The sequence below is a fragment of the Sturnus vulgaris genome, unplaced genomic scaffold, assembly GCF_052056855.1.
Source record: "Sturnus vulgaris isolate bStuVul1 unplaced genomic scaffold, bStuVul1.hap1 Scaffold_192, whole genome shotgun sequence".
In the NCBI taxonomy this organism is placed as follows: domain Eukaryota; kingdom Metazoa; phylum Chordata; class Aves; order Passeriformes; family Sturnidae; genus Sturnus; species Sturnus vulgaris.
The window spans coordinates 6,515,872-6,530,616 of record NW_028276155.1 but is presented as its reverse complement, the minus strand read 5'-3'; the positions used below and the strand labels follow the sequence as shown (position 1 = coordinate 6,530,616).

At 47.6% G+C, this 14,745-nt stretch overlaps 1 protein-coding gene across 1 annotated transcript in view; it reads left to right on the top strand.

Moving 5' to 3' along the window:
* LOC148218278 (olfactory receptor 14I1-like) overlaps window positions 1-5,164 on the top strand; it is a 73,292-nt gene extending 68,128 nt beyond the window's left edge. Inside the window, exon 2 of the mRNA XM_088157861.1 lies at window positions 5,130-5,164. Coding sequence (XP_088013987.1) covers window positions 5,130-5,164 — 35 coding nt within the window. The remainder of the gene's footprint in view (window positions 1-5,129) is intronic.
* The last annotated feature ends 9,581 nt before the right edge of the window (window positions 5,165-14,745 follow it).

The following is a 14,745-nucleotide window of genomic DNA, read 5'->3' as shown; positions in this document are numbered from 1 at the left end:
ACTGCTACTGGAAAAAAGCTGCCATTTCCAACAAGTTTTGCTGCACCTGTATTCCTGAGAGCTGGCTATCATCTGCCTTCAAACCCTGGGTCTCAGTGCATTCCTTCATATGGAACAGAATCATCCCTCCTCCAGAGGCACCCATGGCCAAAAAATTGGTAATTTTCCTCCAAAATTCCTATCCGTAAGGTTTTATCCCCGACAAAAGCTGTCAGGACAGACAGCTCTGGCTGGCCTTGGTCTCTGCTGGTCACCTCTATTCTGCCCTGAAACACTGGGGCTCCGTGTCTTCCTTTGTATGGAAAAGAACCATCCTTCGTCCCAGGTGCCCATGGCCGAAATTGGGATTCCACCTCCAAAAGTCCTAGATCCAAGGATTACTCCTACACAAAAGCTGCCATTACAGACAAGCCTGGCTAGCCTTGGCCTTTTGAGGGCCGGCTCTCACCTGCCTTCCAAACACTGGGGCTGTGTGCTTTCCTAACTATGGAAAAGAACTTGCCTTCTCTTCCAGGGAAAAATGGTGGAAATTGGGATTCAACATTCAAAATTTCAACTATCCGAGAGTTGCTCCCAGATAAACCTTCCAGGACAGAGATGTTTGTCTGACCTTGGCCTCTGGTGGCTGCAGTCCATCAGCCCCTGAAACACTGGGCTCTGTGATTTCCTTCCTGTGGAGACCATGGTGAGACTGTGGGGCCTTCTGAACTTAAGGGGCCATTGTGAAATTGTGTGGACCCTGTGGAACCAAGGACATCACTGTGGCCCTGCTGGGCCCCATGGTGCCAAGGGGCCGGTGTGAAGCAGCAGGGCTTTGTGGAACCAAGAGGCCATTGCTGCATTACAGGGCCTGGTGCAGCCCAAGGGCCATTGTGATCCTGCAGGGCATCGTGGATCCATGGAGACCATTGTGGCATTGCAAGGCCCCATGGAATCATGGAGTCCATTGTGACACTGCGGGGAACCAAAGGGCCATTGTGACCCTGCAGGGCCTCATGGCAGCAAGGGGCCACTGTGACACTGCAGAAGCAAGGAGATCATTGTGACACTCTGGGGCCTTGTGGAACCAAGGGGAGATGGAACAGGTCTGGCTGGCTTCACTTCCTGGGGGCCACCTCACCCGTCTGGCTAATCTTGGAATGTCATAGGGCTGCCTCTCATCATCCCCTGGAGCACAGGGGCCCTGTGCTTTCCCTCCTACGGGAAAAGAACTGTCCGTGTTTCCAGGTACCCACAGTCAGAATTCATACTCCCCCTGAAAAATTCCCTATATGCAACGGTTTTCCCAGACTAAGGCTGCCAGGACAGGACAGAGAGCTCTGGAAGGGTTTGGCTCCTGGTGGTCACCTCTCATCTCAAAAAGCCCTGAGGAAAGTATTTGAACAGCTTTGACTACTGGAACTCAATGAGTCTCTCATCCTCTGAAAAACTCAGATGCTCTTCTGATCATATGTCTTTTACTTCTCATTATGTATTATGAATTAAATATTATTTTCATCTAAAAATTATTATTCTTATCACTCTAGCAGTGTTATCTGATACAGAACACCTCCCTCCTGTATCTATGGATCTAGGTCACCTGTAGAAGCAAACACACTAAAGAATCCAGCAGGAATCATTTATCTCTGCTCCCATCTGTCACATCTCCTCTGGAGCTGCAGGTGCAGCCCCAGCTCTTGGGAGGGCTCAAGGGGTCACAGGCTCAGCTCCCACACAGAGACCTTGCAGACCCTGGGGTGCCCCTTTCAGCCTCCCTGCCCAGAGCCTTTCTGCAACCTTCCCCCTGGAGCTGCTGCTTCCCTGCAGCCCCGGCCATGGACAGCAGCAGACCTGGTGTGTCCCGAGCAGCAGGGCCAGCTCAGGGCCCTGTGGGGAGCAGGGGCTGGGCCAGCAGGACAAGCCAGCCCGGCCAGGCAGGACACGCTCAGCTGGGGAAAGGGATGTGCAGGGAGAGGAGCAAGGGAGCGTTTCTGTGCCTGCAGGGAGGAATGCAGAGGAAGCTGCTGCTGCAGGCACCAGCTCTGGCCAGGCCCCTCTGTCCCCTGCCCAGGGCTGCTCTGCTGGCCTGGGGAGAGAGAAGGGCTGGCACTGAGCAGGCAGAGGCAGCCTATGCTGGGCATCTCCTGGAGCCAGGACCAGCAGTTCTGCACTGTCCCTGAGCTCCATTTCCCCTGCCATGGGGAGCTCCAGCCCTGGGGCTGCTGTGGAGGCTGAGCTCCCTCTCTGCCCCTCAGCAGCTGCCGAGCCCTTCAAGGGGGCCAAGGCTGGGGGGTGAGTGCCCCCAGTGCTGGAGCACCCCAGAGCGGGCACTGCCATGGGGCTCACCCAGAATGGGCTGGGCTGGGCTGGCCTGGGGTGAGGGCAGGGGAGGTGGGCAGAGCTGGGCAGAAGCTGGGCTAGACTGGGAAGTGCCCAGGAGATAAAACCCACTGGTGTCAGCTGAGCTGTGTGACTCTGCAGGGCCAGGACACGTTCCAGCAGGTGTGTGCTGCTGTGCCAGTCCCCTGGCAGGGATCTCAGACAGGCAGGGGCAGCACTGAGGAGCTTGGTCTGTGGCCTTGGTGGCATGGCCAGTGTGAGAAGGTGCCCCAGGGCTTTGAGCATCCCTCCAGCCTCTTCCATCAGCCACTTCCAGACCTGGGCACTCCCCCCAGTTTCTTGGTCTATTTGTTCTGTGCTTATCTCCTTCCTCCTGCCCATTTCAGCACTGCTCTAGGGGCAGCATCAGCCCTGCCCGGGCTCCCTCCTCACCCAGCCCTTGGCAGAGCCCAGAGCAGGGCTCTCTGTGATCCCTGGCACGGGATGTGGCTGCTGGGACTGGACACTGAGGTGTGGAGTGGACACTCTGGTGGGGAACATTTGCCCACCCAAAACACTCCCTGTGCTGTGCCGTGTCTGATGAGGGGATGTGGGGCCTGTGCTGGCCAGGGGGGCTGTGCTGCCTCAGGGACAAATGACAGGCATGAGCCACAACACAACGACCAGGAGGTGGAAGTGAGGACAAGTTACAGAGGAGGAAATCAGAAATCTGCCCTGACCGTGTGCTCGTGTGTTTAGGAAAGCCAAAGCCCAGCTGGAGCTGATGGAGGCTGCAGGCAACATCCAGAGCAAAGTCAATTCAGTCACTGTTTGCAGTAAATGGCTGCAAAAGGAACATGTCAACCTGCTGGTAAAGGAGGCAGGGACAGACAAATTTAGGATCATAGAATGGCTTGGGTTGGAATCTTAAAGATTATTATTCAGTTCCAATCTCCTGCCATGGACAAGGACACCTTCCACTGAACCAGATTGCTCCATCCAACCTGGCCTTGAACACCTCCAGAGGTGGGGAGTCTGCAGCCTCTCTGGTTAACCTGTGCCAGGGCCTCACCACCCTCGCTGGGAAAACTTTTTCTTAATTTCCCATCTAAACCTGCCCTGCTTCACCTCATGGCCATTCCCCCCTGTCCTGTCACTCCAGGCCTTTGTCCAAAGTCCCTCTCCAGCTCTCTCAAAGCCCCTTTAGGTGCTGGAATGGGCTCTAATGTCTCCCTGAGCCTTCTCATGCCCAGGCTGAACAGCTCCAGCTCTCTCAGCCTGGCTGCAGAGCAGAGGGGTTCCAGCCCTGCAAATATCCATTGTGACACTGCAGGGCTTCATGGAACCAAGGATTCATTGTCACACTGTGGAACCACGGAGACTCTTGTGACACTGGGGTGCCCCATGGAAACAAGGGCCCTTGTGGCACAGTGGAGCCATATGGAACCAAGGAGAGCATTGTGACACTGGGAAAACAAGGAGAGCTTTGTGACACTGTGGGGCTACATGGAATCAAGGGGCCACTGTGACACTGAGGGGCGTCAAGGAACCTAGGACACCATTTTAATACTGCAGAACCAAGGAGAACATTGCTACACTGAGGAGCCTCATGGAGCCATGGAATCCATGGTACCACCAAGTGTCCTTTGTGATGCTGCGGAACCAAGGGGCCATTGGGACACTCTGGGGCCCCATAGAACCCAGGGGTCACCGTGACACTTCAGGGCCTCATGGAACCAAGGAGAGCATTGTGGCACTGCAAGGGCTCATGGAATCAGGAAACACTTGTGACACAGGGAAGGCCAATGGAACCAAGTGTCCGTTGTGACATTGCAGGGCCTCAAGGAACCAAGGGGTCATTATGACACTTCTGGGCCTCCTGAAAACAGGGGATCATTGTGGAACTGTGGGGTCTTGTAAGACAAAGGGCCAGTGTGGCACTGCAGGGCCTCAAGGAACCAAGGGCCGTTTTAAAGCTGCAGAGCCGAGCAGACCTTTGGGACACTGTGGGGCCTGATTGAACAGATGAGAATATCATGACACAGTGAGACCTTATGGAAACAAGGATCTATTGTGACACTTTGGGGTCTCATGTACCCAGGAGTCCAACTGTGACCCTGCAGAGTCAAGGAGATCATTATTGTTATAAATGAGAGACAAAAGTCTCAATATTCAGCAAAATTTAGATTGCTTTATTTGATATAGAAAGAGCGAGCAGCGCGCTGGGGAACGTGAGGGGTCACCGCCCACTCCACGCTCCACCGAACCTTGGTTTGCAGCCTCTTCTTATACTGTGGTTTCTCATTGTAATCAACAATTTTTGGATTTTTGTTGTCATAAGCAGTGGTGGTTGAATAAACATCCTTACACAAATTCACAAAACCTATCAGTCACAGATAGCCATCTGGTCCTTGTAGATAACCACCAGAGAAGTTCTGGGAGTCTGGTTTTTGGGATAGGCAGTATTGATCAGACAAAGGCAGGAAGGGTTTTTTGGGAAGTCTGATTTTGCAAGCTGGCAGCCGATACAACTTATTTGAAAAACATAATGTAACATATTATAATGTAACATAATGCAACATAATATAACATAACAAGGCGATTTTAAACAGAATGATTTTATCATATAATTTCCTTTATCTAGTGTCCATGGTTCATTTCAGAGCTCAGTATTCTGGTTTATACAAACCCCAATGCTTTTGTGATTAACACGAATCTTTTATTAATTATCACACTCTGCAGAGTCACGATTCCGTCCTCATGGGAGTTCCCAGGAACTCCCTTTGGCTCCCGTAGTCTAAGGGGTGTCATCCTCTCGTGGTGCTCTCCAGGTGATGGTGGGAAGATGGAAACTGTCCACGTGTAGAGTTTGATGTTCTGCACACATAACAGTGCCTCTTATAGATTTAGATCTCGTGCCCGCTTGTTGCTTTTAGGAATTTTTGGTGTTAATCAAACTTCCGCATTCGAGCGGAGCATAGTGGGAGTCGCTCAGTTGGTTTATTAGGCGGCATCAGGAGTATGATGGGCAAGTGGGGAGCAGGGGGGGCCTTGCTTGACGGAAGGTAAGGGGGAAACTGGGGATACAGGAATTGCCAGGGGGTGGGGTGTACAACTGGGAACACAGGAGACTGAAACTGGAGAGCACAGATTCAACAAGAACAGCTTAAAACAAACGGTAAGTAACAATACAACACTCCAACAACACGACACTTAACACCCAACCATAGTGCCATACCTCAAGGGTTTTTAGGTTTATCTATTTCACTTCTGACCCTTGAGCAGCTTCTTCAACCTTCTCTCAGTGCCTGAGGGTCCTGGACTCAGCCCCAAATCCACCGTGGGGATCATTAAAATACAGAAAGTCCTCAGGAGTTCTTTGTCTTCCTTCAATTGTCTTCAAGACTCCAGGGCTTGTTCTACTCATTGGAGTCAGTTTGGAGTTCTTTTAAGGAGGAAGATTTCAAAGTACACCTCATGAATATTTTTATTTAGTCAAGTGAGTATATTTTTTTATTTTTTTGGTTCAGAGAAGAGCTGACTGAAGCATTTCCCAAGTGATCTTGATGCTGAATGTCTCCTTAGGAGGTCTGGGCATGCAGAAGAATGAGCCCCTTGCACGCTGACCATGTTTGGATAACCTGCTCCTCACCCCCAGCCTCCCCATGTCTGACATTGCCCACCTGGGACTGACATCCCTGTGCCCTGCAGCAGAACCTTGTCCCCTGAGTTCTGCAGCTGGCTGTCCCAGCCCATTGCACCATGTCCCACCTGCTCTCCTCAGGGCTCTGCCTGCACACAGACCCAGGAGAAGTTTTCCTATTTGTGAGGAAAGAATGGAAAAGCCTGAGCAGGTTTCCTAAACAACAAACCCCACTGAGGAACCACATGCTCAGTCCAGGCTGTCTGGAATGATGTCATCTTCCTACGAGGGACAGTGTGACCAGCAATGATCTCTGTAAGCAGAATTCTGAGTCTTTCAGCTGAATTCTCTGTCCCTGTCCTTTCCCTGGGTCTTTGTTGTAGATGGAAGCTGCTGGTGCCACCCTCACCTTTAATCTCACTTTTGAATGCAGACAGATGTTCCCAGGTGTGATAAGCGGGATTTGTTCAATAATTATGCAAAACTTTTGTGTTCTGTGGGAGCGAAGGGGCCATTTTGACACTGAGGGGGTGACATGGAAGCAAGGAGTCAGTTGTGACACTGGGGTCCCATGGAACCAGGGCCCATTTTTGCTCTGCAGAACCAACACAGCTGCTGGACCTTTCCCGATTTCAGGAATCAGGATATGACACTGCAATTGTAGAGAGTGTTTCATTGCCAGCTGGGACACATTGGGGGGATATTTCCTCTAAACCACGTGTACCTGGTCAAGACAGGTTCCAGGCATAAATACATATTGATCCACAAGCCCACACCTCCCTGCCCACCCATCTCCACCTTCTCCTGCTTTGTATTAAAATTAGCTGCCAAACCTCCTGGAGGTTGTGTTTGGTGGTTTTTGGGATGAAGGCCATATGTCTTCCTCAGTAATCACTGTCTGACCTCTGCTTTTGGGCAAGTGCAGTGGAGGTTTGGCTCTCCCTCAGGTCAGTTTGTCCCACTCAAAACCACCCGTCTGGTCCTGGCTGGTTTCTGGAGCCACAGGTTTCTGTTTTGTTGGGTTTGTACAATAGCCAGGTCTTTTTTTGCTGAGTTTTTGCAATATATCTTAAGGGTTTTTTCCTGGTAACTAAGTTCCTATATGGTTTGTTACATACCATTTCCGCTATGTGTTCTAAGTCCCATCCACTTGCTTAAGTATGTTATGTGATTTTAAAATTCTGAATTTTCAAAACCATAGATGATCCCCATCTTATTTCCCCCCTTTTCTTCTAAATGATGCAAATGCTTTTGCTTTCTAAGGTATCTATCATACTCTCTATGACTGTCTTTACCTAGTTGATTCAATAACAAGATAGGCATTGTAGCCATTCTTTGTGACTGTTGCAAATTCCAGAAAATCATAACCAAGAACAAAACTTAAACTCATCAGAACTAACAAAACTACTATCAGACGACACAATCAGTGTAGAAACCCTGCTACAGTAGGAGACCACCCAAACAATACATCCCACCAGTGGTGAGATGTGTCTCCCTCCAACCTTCTATGGTCTCCTTATCGTCTGTCTCATGGTGTATTGTCATCAAGATCTTCTCTCCCATAATTCTCATTTCTTTCAGGATTTCCTGAAGGTCTGAGTTTTAGTAGCTCTATAACTAGAATGAGATTCATTCTTCTGGGCACAGACATTACATCCTGCACAGTTGTCATGTTTGCCTTTATATACTGATGTGATACAACAGGTGCCCAATAGGAGAAATTGCACCCCTCAATTTTGACCAAGTTACAAATGCACAAATCAGATTGTGTTTCATTTATAATGAGCTCGTCCACTCTTATGGTGGGGCATGCTGTTCTGAGGCATACACAACCCTGATCTATATATACCAGCAAGGTTGTCTGGTTGACTGAATGGATTCTGAAGAGACAGATGCTTTGTTGTGTATCCAGGCAGATATCTCGGTCATGGTTGACATTTCCTTCACATCCAAACCTCAGTTGTTTTCTTGTGGCACATAGCTCTATGTTAATCATCTGCCACTTCCCTTTAACCTCTTGTGCCCACGTTCTCTGTTCAGATAGATGTGGCACAGTTCCCTCATGGTTTAATTCTAAAAGCCTTCGGTTCACATCCCTTTATTTTAAGCCTGAATTCAGAACAGTTAGTTAAGCATGTGTCACAACATTCAGTACCAATGTGAATGGGTTTTAGAAGTCCCTGATGGAATCCGTCCTGAACAAATGCAAATTTGCATCCCCAGACATCTTTCCCTGGCCAGACAGTTGTGTTTGATATTTGTAACACCTGTCACAGAGACTTAGGAGAGTCAAAGTCAGAAGCTTTCCCCTGACACACATAAATGCCAGTCCCATTGTATATAGGAGGTCTTGCACACGTCTGCCATAGCCATGGCTGTGATCATCAGAGCCACAGCTTTCCAGGCTGCACCTGCCTGATTCTCCATGGTGACTGTGAAGCCTTTTTAATTCCAGTGTGATGTCTCTATGCTGCTTATTCTCTGATCTTGATGGCAGTGAAGGAGGTGAGGAGCACCTGGTATGGTCCTTCCTACTGTGGTTCCAAAGTCTTTTCTGTGAGAGACTTCACATACACACAATCTCCAGGTTGTACATTATGTACTGGTCCATCCAATCCCCTACACCAGCTTCTTTCTACATGTTTCCTGATATTACTGAGTTGTTTCCCCAGGGCCACCATGTATTCTGTGATAGTTTCTTCCCCTATTTGTGCTGATGTTCCCTTCTGTATTGCATAAGGTCGCCCATACAGGATCTCAAAAGGACTCAGCCTTTCCTTTGCCCTTGGTTTGGTTTGTCTGTGTAAAAGGGCTAAAGGAAGGGATTGAGGCCAAGGCAGATTGACCTCCTGTCCTAATTTAACAATTTGCTGTTTGATTAAATGATTCATCTTCTGCCCTTGTCCACTTGACTGGGGATGATATGGAGTATGTAACTGCCAATCTCTACCTAAAGTATTACTAACCTGATGTACCACATTTGCAACAAAATGGAGCCCTCTATCTGAAGAAATGGCAGCTGGAACCCCAAATCGTGATACTATCTCTTTTACTAATGCCTTGACCACTTTTCTGGCCTTAGCAGTTGTAGCAGGGAAAGCCTTAGGCCATCCTGAAAAGGTATCAGTTCATACCAGTAAATAACAAAACCCCCCTTTTCTTGGGTGTTCTGTGAAGTCTATTTGCCATAATTGGTCTGGTACATTTCCCTTCTCAATTTCACCCATTTCTGGCTTTGTTTCTAGGATTAGTCTGGAGGCAGAGATCACATTGTTGAGTTACCTGCTTCACTGTAGTGTAACAATTTCTAGCCATGATGTTGTGATTTAAGTGTTCATACACAGCCTCTGGTCCCCAGCGTCTTTTCCTATGCTCCTCCCTTATTACAAACCATATTAGATGGCCAGGTATGATTACCCTTCCTTCTGGGGTAGGGGCCCACCCGTCTTTACTGTATGTCTCATCCAAATTTGGAATTAGCTTCAGATCCTCTTTGTCATGATTTGGTTTACCCTCAAGGGAGATTTTCCTGTCTGGGATTAGAGCTCCTTCCAATTGTACCTCTCTTTTTGTTTCTTCTTTTACCTCCCTGTCTGCCAGCTCATTTCCTTTTTCTGATTCCAAGTATGCCTTTTGATGTGCTCTGATATGCATAATTGCTATTTTCTTTGGGAGCTGTACTGCCTCCAGCAATTTCAGAATTTCTTCTGCATGTTCAGGGTTTTTCTTTTGAGAGTTCAGTAGCCCCCTTTCCTTTCACATTGCTCCATAAGCATGCACAGCCCCAAAAGTGTTCTTTGGATCCATGTCTATGTTCACATCCTCACATTGGGTCAATCCCAAGGCTCGGGTCAAGGCGATTTCCACATTTTGTGCAGAGGTATTGACAGGCAATGGTTCTGACTCTGTTACCTCATGGCTGATGGAGATGCCATATCCTGCATGCCTTTTGCCATTCAGGGCATTGCTGCTTCTGTCCATGAACCAGTCCTCTGCATCTTCCACTGAGGAACATCCTTCAAATCCAAGCAGATTGAGGATGTTGCTTCAATGGTTTCCAAGCAGTCATGGTGTACTGGTTCTCCTGTGTTTCCACTGAGGAAAGAAGCTGGATTGACAATGTTAGTGATCACAATCTCCACATCATCCTGTTCTACCAGTATGGATTGGTATTTCAGGAACCTCTGTGCAGAAAGCCACTACCTGCCCTTCATTTCTAATACTGCAGACACTGTATGGGACACCAACACAGTCATTTTTTTGTCCCAAAGTGAATTTTCAGGCTTCCTGGATATTTAGCACTACTGCTGCTACCACATTCAGGCATCCTGGGTATCCTTTTGTGGTCACATCCAATTGCTTGGAGATGTAGGTGACTGCTCTGTGATATCTAAATCTTGTGCCAATACTCCCAGGGCAATTCCCTGTTTCTCATGAGAAAACAAAAAGAAAGGCTTCCCCAGTTCAGGGAGTCCCAGAGCTGGAGCTGACATCAGGGCCTTTTGCAATTGTTCCAAGGCTCGTGTGGCCTGTTTGTCCCATTGCAGATGCTTCTGTTCAGAGTTGATCAGTGCACACAGGGGTTGAACAAGCAACTCGTAATTATAGATCCAAAGGCGACACCACTCAGTCATTCTGAGGAAAGTTCTCAATTCTTTCACAGTCTGTGGTTTTGGTATTTGGCATAGAGCCTCTTTTCAGGCTTGCCCCACAATTCTTTGCCCCACATTAATTTCATACCCCAAGTAAGTGACTTCCTGCTGCATTACCTGGGCTTCCTTCTTAGACACTCGGTGCCCTTGGAGCCCCAAAGAGTTTCAGAGACTCACTGTCCAAGGCATGCAAGTGTCTTCTGTCTCAGTGGTGATCAGGATGTCATCTCTGTATTGGAGCAGTCTCCCCTTCCCGGGTGGGGTTTCCCAAGACTCGAGATCCTTGGCCAGTTGGTTGCCAAATATGGTGGGGAAATTCTTGAATCCTTGAGGCAGTACAGTCCAAGTGAGCTGGGTCCTTTGTCCACTTTTCCATTCCAAGGCAAATATCTTTTGGCTGGCTTCATGGAGAGGGAGGCAAAAGAAAGCATCTTTCAAATCTAAACCAGTAAACCAGGTTAGTTAAGGTGTCAATACTGTTAACAAAGTGTATGGGTTTGCTACTACAGGACATAAATCCTCTGCTATTCTATTGACTGCTCTTAAATGCTGGACTACTCTGTACGTTCCATCAGGTTTGTGAACTGGTAATATGGGAGTGTTCAAATCAGATTCACATTCCCTTAACAGACCCCATTGCAAGAATTTTTCTATTACCAGCTGGATTCCTTCCCTCCCCTCTCTTTTTAAGGGATATTGTTTTATCCTTACTGGTCACTGTCCCTCTTTAAGCTTTGCCTCTACTGGTGATGCATTCTTAGCTCTTCCTGGCTTCTCAGTGGCCCACACACCAGGGTACACCTGGTTGATGATATATTCCCCCATTTTTCCTTCTATGGGAACCTCATTATTTGAATATATTCTTGAGTATCCACCTCCAGAGTAACCTCCCCTTTTTCAAATCTGATTGTTGCATTCAATTGTTCAAGCAAATCTCTTCCAAGGAGTGCATGTGATGAATTAGACATAAGGTATAAGAATTATGTATAAGAATTTATGCAAGCCTACTAGTTTTCCCAATTTATATTTCAGTGGTCCACAAAAATAAACCTTTTCAGCTTGGCCAGTGGCTCCCTTAAACATAATATAATCTTCTTCCTCCTGAGTGAAAGCTGTGTTTAAAATCGAACACATTGTCCCTGTATAAATTAAAAATTTTATTTGCTTTTGATCTTTTCCTTCCCCTAGCTTCATTATAACCAAGGGATCAGCTAGGGAAGATCCCCCTGGTTCCTGTCAGTCTTCATTTACATTTGCCACTACCCGTGCTTTTTTGTTTCCCTTTCCTCAGCGTTCTGGGGATTCATTTATTCAGTGGCCTAATTGCTCACATAGAGCACATTCCTGTCTTCCTAGGTGTGGAGGGGGAAGCCCCTTTTGAAAATTTTCATCTTCCTTTGTAACTACTGCCATCACCCTTCCTTGTTTCTCCTTATTTCCTTCTTCTCGATTGCTAAACACCCTCCAGCCTACATCCAATAATATTTCTAAGTTTCTTCCTTCAGTGGGTCTGAATTTCTGAAGTTTACATCTTCTATCACCGGTGGATTGACCTAAAAATAATGACACTAACTGCTGTATCCCGATATCTGATCTGGGTCCAAAGGTGTGCTACGACGCATTGTGTCTCAGCCTGTCTGAGAACTCAGGTGGTGACTCAAAGGGACCTTGTGTAATAGCATATAAAGCTGAGCAGTTCATAGATTTGGGGATGGCTTTCTCTATTCCCTTTGCAATCCACTCCTGATATTCTTGTACCTTCTGTCTTCCTGTCATTCTATTCACATCCCACTATGGGTCCTGGTGGGAAAGAATTCCTTTACATCTTCTCCCATGTCTTACAGTGCTCCTGGGCCAAATCCCAGGGTACCTTTGGGATCAGCTGTTTCTCTGGTTCTGTCATTGCATGGAACAGTAACTGTATAGCATTCCAATCCGGGTTATGTGATTTCACTATTAACCAAGAGTGTTCAGCTATACTTAGAGGGTCCTTTCTGTAATCCTTTACATTCCTTTTCCAAATTTCCAAATCATTGGTATTGAAGGAAACGTTTAGTAGTATCATTGTTCCATCTGCTCCCACTTCTTGTCTAAGAGGTGCCTGCAAAGGTGCTGGTTGTTCCCTAGCTTTGCCATTGTATGGGAGGATGCTGGACTTTCCAGTGGTGTTGGACTTTGATCTGGTGCCCTTCCTGGGCTCCCACCCAACTCTAGTGATTGAGGAGGGGAGATCATCCAGATCAGAGTCTTCTTCCTTATATACCTTGTCATTTTTAGTGCACTTCTGACCAAGACTACAGGCTGAGCAGCATCATTTTAATATATGTGAGACCCTTCTGTTTGCTCTTTCCATTGCTAGGATCAGTGGGTCTTGTGGAGGGTTAATACCACAATCCCTTTGCCATTCTGGGTGGTTCTGTGAGATGAAAAACATCTGCATATGGTGCCTCATCCCATTTTCCTTCCCGCCTTAAAAACAACATTAACTTCAACATGGTGTTACAGTCCCATGTTCCATTTAATGGCCACTTCTTCTGATTTCTAGAGAGGCCACCATTGATTCGAGTATTTGATGAAAACCCTTTTGCTCTCCGTTTCTCCTGTCCCCACAACTTCCTTCCTGTGGGTTAGTATACATCCTAAAGGGCTCTTCCTAGGCACCTCTTTATTTTGCTGGGTCCCCATGATTTATCTCCTTATTTCTCTTATCTCCTCTCCCAAACCTCTGCTGGCAATATTCTTTCACTTCCTCCCAGTGGTCATCGAAAATGTGCCAATCCTTGGGAACTGAAAGACTCTTTGCACAGATCAAATTCACAATCTCACACTCAACCTGTATTAATTCCTGAATATGATGCCATGGGTCCGGGGTACACCTGGGGCATGTAGGCGTCCACCTCCAAGATCTGCAGTGCCACTTCCTTTTGCACCAATTTCACTGTAGGAGGTCCCAGGCTGGATGCCACCTTGGTGTCCAAATTGCTGGTCCACAAGCAAAGCAAGGAATTGGTCTAACCCTTCTAGGTTCCCTTTCGATTAGAGGTTGCTCCCAATCAAAACCCAGATAACTATCTATGGAATCTGAGAATATTCCTCCTGCTCTATTCCCCCGTCCTCCCGTACCAACCGTACAAGTTTCCCTTGATCCCTCAAGAAATCCGGGGGCTCAGTCTGGAGCCACCTAGAAAGGGCTTCCTCCTTGCTTGGTCGAGCCCTCTGCACTCACTCCCAGCTTCCACCACCTTTTTAACGCTGACAGTTTTCAAAAAAAATCACTGACCTGTCATTGACAGTTACAGACACAAGAGGGCAGCATTACATCAGAAACAATAGAATCTCACGCTTCAGAAAAGAACAGAAATCTTAACTTGTTGCAATGACAGTTAATAACACAAGAGGGCAGTGTTACACCAGATATTGCACAGGGCCACTACAGAAAACAGAGAAGACATTCCCCAAAATCCAAACTCTCCACCACCAAAATGAGAGTGATGCAAACACAAAACACCAACCACCATATAAAATACTTCCTTCCACCACCCTACAACAAACAACAAGCACAATTTATGGCAGTTATGGTTATAGCAGTGAGTTATGCTGTTAATAATATTGATAACACTGTAGGTCCTGTTCAAGTTACCCCCAAACTTGCTAGTGGCCACCCTAAGTGGTCAACAGAAACCCCTTTGTCAGCTTCCAAATACCTTCCCCAAACCTGTCAGCTCTGTGTGTCGAATGTCTCTGACACACTGTTAGCCATGTGCAGGCATCCCTTGTGTCTCACAGGCTCACCTTACCTTGGGCCTCTCCCAGAAAATTTTGGTAAAACGTTCCTCGAGGCCATATAGGAGGTTGTTTGCTCATCCCTGGAGAGAGTGACCGGGGAGCAGAGGTCAGCTCCAGAAAAAGTCCGGGGTGCACTGGGATGTCAACGTCCCCTGTGCTCCAGCAGACAGACGAAGACCTTCTGGCTGGCTCAATAACTGATTTCGAGAATCAGCACTTGACACTGCAATTGTAGAGAGTGTTTCATTGACAGCACATGGGGGACACATGGGGGGATATTTCCTCCAAACCACGTGTACCTGGTCAAGACAGGTTCCAGGTATAAATACGCATTGATCCCACAAGCCCACACCTCCCTTCCCACCC